General features: G+C 43.4%; 1 protein-coding gene across 1 annotated transcript; it reads left to right on the forward strand.

The window, feature by feature from the left end:
• The first annotated feature begins 1,058 nt into the window (after positions 1 to 1,058).
• On the forward strand, positions 1,059 to 1,562 carry LOC138902910 (uncharacterized). The gene has a single exon (XM_070190810.1). It carries the CDS (start codon positions 1,059 to 1,061, stop codon positions 1,560 to 1,562), a length of 504 nt encoding a protein of 167 aa, XP_070046911.1.
• Positions 1,563 to 3,901: the final 2,339 nt, after the last annotated feature.

The following is a 3,901-nucleotide window of genomic DNA, read 5'->3' on the forward strand; positions in this document are numbered from 1 at the left end:
ATTTGGTATGATGAGAATTCAGCTATTGCTTCTTGTTATTATTTTTGTTGCTAGTCTTTGATATTAATACACAGGTTATTTGACTAGTGAGTGTCTTGACTTGATCCTCGTCACTACCCCACCGAGGTTAGTCTTGATACTTACTGGCTATGGACCGTGTTGGGAGATAGCGGGTGCATGGTGTGAGAGTTACTTTGATCATGAGGATTCAAGGTCGAGCTGCTTTGGCTGCCGTAGTCCCTTAGAGTCCTTTCCTTACTTTTGTACTGTCAATTCTCTATCCGAACAGTATTGTATTTGAGTTATTTCTATGGATTCAATTAGAGTTGATTTGTTGTGATTATCGCCGTGTTGGCTTATATCACCTTTATTTCTCATTTATATTAAACTCTGCTTCATAATATAATTTTTATTGGTTTGACTTTTGTAAGCGATCAACTTACCTAGTTTTAGAGACTAGGTGCCATCACGATCCTTAAGGTATGATTTTGGGTCGTGGCAAGTTGGTATCAGGGCTCTAGGTTCATAGGTTTTTCGAGTCACTAGCAAGTTTAGTAGAATCTTGCAGATCGGTACGGAGACGTCTATACTTTTCTTAGAGAGGCTACAGAACTATTAGAAAATTTCACTTCTTTCATTCCTATCGTGCAGATTTGTTGATTTCGGAGTTGGAACATTTGTCTTTTTATTCTCTCATAGATGGTGAGGACACAAGCTGCAGTTACTGATGATGCTGCCCGCCAAGGAGGGGCACGTGTTATAGCTAGAGCACTTGTCAGAGAAGCATCTGAGGAGCCACCAATAGCTTCGGTTGGAGAGCAGGCACCCGAGGGGCCTGTTACTACCCTTGGACTTCAGTAGACTTTTGTGCACTTCTTGATCATGTTTGGTACATTGCCTCAGGCGGGATTGATCCCAGTTGCACCGGCTACTTCACAAGCTTAGGAGAAGCTTAGACTCTCGTCGCCCGTACTCCAAAGCAACGGGCTCATGTTGATCAGGTTTCGGGTATTATGCCAGTACAGCCAGTGGTTGCGGTTTAACTTGAGGCCAGTCCAATGGCGTCAGAGGAGGAGCAGAAGAGGTTGGAGAGGTTCAAGAAGTATTTTCCTCTTACTTTCAGTGGCGTAGCTTCTGAGGATGCACAGAGTTTTCTAGACCAATGTCACCATATTCTGTGCACTATGGGAATAATGGAGTTGAGCGGAGTTGCCCTTACCACTTTCCAGCTAACGGAGCTGGTGTATAGGTGGTGGCAAGTATATGAGGAAAGTAGGCCTGCTGGCACAGTGCCACTTACTCGGACTCAGTTCACTGATCTGTTTCTGAGGGAGCTCGTTCCACAAACCCTCAGGGATGCATTGTGCACCGAGTTTGAGAAGTTGCATCAGGGGACTATGATTGTGCATGAGTATGCTACGAGGTTTCCAGAGTTATCTATTCATGCATCTGCTTTGGTTTCCACTGTTAGAGAGAGAGTCAACAGGTTTATTGAGGGACTTATTTATGATCTCAGATTCGGGATGGCACGGGATTTGGAGACAGATACTCTATTTCAATAGGTTATGGAGATCGCAAGGAGGTTGGAGTGTATCCGCAGTCTTGAGAGTGGGGGATAGGAAGGATAAGAAGCCTCGTGGACCTGGAGGATCTACTAGTCCCGATTTCGGGGGCAAAGCGCATCATGGTAGAGGTTTCGTTGGTCAGCTAGTTCAGTATGCACTTCAGGTTTCACGTGGTGCTCCAGTTATCCATGGGTCCTAGAGCACTAGTTTCGGATAGCTCCCACAACCACATCAGCAGAGATGTTATTTTGAGTGTGTGGATATCAGGCACATGGTGAGAGATTTCCCCAAACTCTGGACGGGTGTGCCTCAACGAGGTACTCAGGCTATGGGTTCCGCTCCAGTTGCTACTCCACCTGTACAACCAACTAAGGGTGGAGGACATGCGGGTAGAGGGAGTCCTAGAGGGGGAGGCTGGTCCCATTGTTATGCTTTACCTGGTAGGACAGAGGCCGCTGCACCGAATGATGTCATTACAGGTATGAATCAAGTTTGTAATAGAGATGCATTAATTTTATTTGATACGGGTCCTATTTATTGGTATGAGTCATCCTATCTTGCTTCATATATGGATATGTTTCGTGATTCTTGTATCTGTTTATGTGTCTGCAGCCGTTAGGGGATTATACTGTGGTAGACTGAGTCTATTGTTATGGTTTGTTCACTATTGAGGGTTATGAGACTAGGATGGACCTTCTGTTACTTAATATAATGGGTTTTGACGTGATTTTTGGATGGTTTTGCCACTACTTGCGATTGTGGTGCTCTACAAGCGGGAGTCCGTTACATGTTGTAGTTTTGTTCTGTGGGCTGAGTTAGTGAAAGATATTAGGATGATGTGATGTCTATTCTACTTGTGATTTAGAATTGATGATGGGATCCTCGAATTTTCATGTGGATCGGTATGTTTGGACCGGGCTGTGTGCCGCGGTCGAGTTATGCTAGGATGGGATTCTTTGTGGTTATTGCATATGATTTGCTTCTTCCTTGCGCAATGGATTCATAGTATGGTACCTATGGGGAGTTATACCTATTGGACTTGTTGGATAGTTCTCTCATGTGTTTCTCTTTTCATCTTCGGTTATATTCGAGTTGTGCTTGTTGGATTTAGATTGCGATGTATGTGTCTTGGTGGTGTTTGGTGTGGCTTGTTGGTCGGGTGAGTGGTTATGAGTTTTCACATGTTTCTTACATCATTATTAGTGTTGTGAAGGTTTGGAACAAGGTTCTATTTGATATGAAGCTATTTTACCGGTACCAAGTTTGGTAACATGCAGCTATTGTAATCGGAAGTGCTGCTATGGGTATATGAGCGATGAGTTACGTCGTGTGGTTATACGTTGTGAGCATATTTATGATTTTTAAGAGCTGGTTGAGGTTGATACAATGTGTATGTGTGAGTATCGGGTCTTTAGGGGAGGCTTGGATGTTGAAATTTGGCACATAGGCTTATTGGTTAAGGTTGAAGGAATAATCTTCAGTTGGTGTGACGTTGACGGGCTTATGTGGGTTGAGGTAAAGGGGGATCACCTGTGTGCATGTGTATGGTAAGTTTATATAGTGATTTTATAGCTTTGGAACGACTCTTGGCATATTCGAGGACGAATATTTGTTTAAGATGGGAAGAATATAACGACCCGTCCGGTCATTTGAATTTTCGTTCGGTGGTTCGAGGTCGTGCGTAGCTTCACATGATGTATTATGATCTGCGTGTATGGTCGGTTTTGGTTTTCGAGCGGGTTGGGATGAATTTGGAATAATGATTCTCATTTTAGAAGTTTTAAGGTGGAAGAGTTGACCAAATTTGACTTTTGCATATTTTATCTCAGATCGGAGTTTTGATGGTTCTGTTATGTTCGGATGGTGATTTTGGACTTAGGTGTATGCCCGGATGTGGATTTGGAGGCTCCTAGGTGGTTTTGGCTTGAATTGGCGAAAGTTGGATAATTGAAGGTTTGGAAGGTTGATAGGCTTGACCAAGAGTTGACTTTGTGGATATCAGATTCAGATTGCGATTTGGGAAGTTGTTATAGGTCTGTTATGTCATTTGGGACTTGCATGCGAAATTTGAGGTCATTCCTAGTTGATTTGATATGGTTCGACGTGAGTTTTGAAAGTTGAAAGTTGAAAGTTCATTAGTTCATTAGGCTTGAATTGAGGTGCGATTCGTAGTTTTGATGTTGTTTGGTGTGATTTGAGGCCTCGAGTAGGTCCGTGTTATGTTTTGGGATTGGTTGGGCTCTCGGGGACCTCAGGTGTGTTTCACATGAGTTTCGGACTAATTCGCTCATATTTGGAGTTGCTGGTTTTTTTGGTGTTCTGCAGTTCATTGCGAT

This window comes from Nicotiana tomentosiformis, chromosome 12 (genome assembly GCF_000390325.3).
Source record: "Nicotiana tomentosiformis chromosome 12, ASM39032v3, whole genome shotgun sequence".
In the NCBI taxonomy this organism is placed as follows: domain Eukaryota; kingdom Viridiplantae; phylum Streptophyta; class Magnoliopsida; order Solanales; family Solanaceae; genus Nicotiana; species Nicotiana tomentosiformis.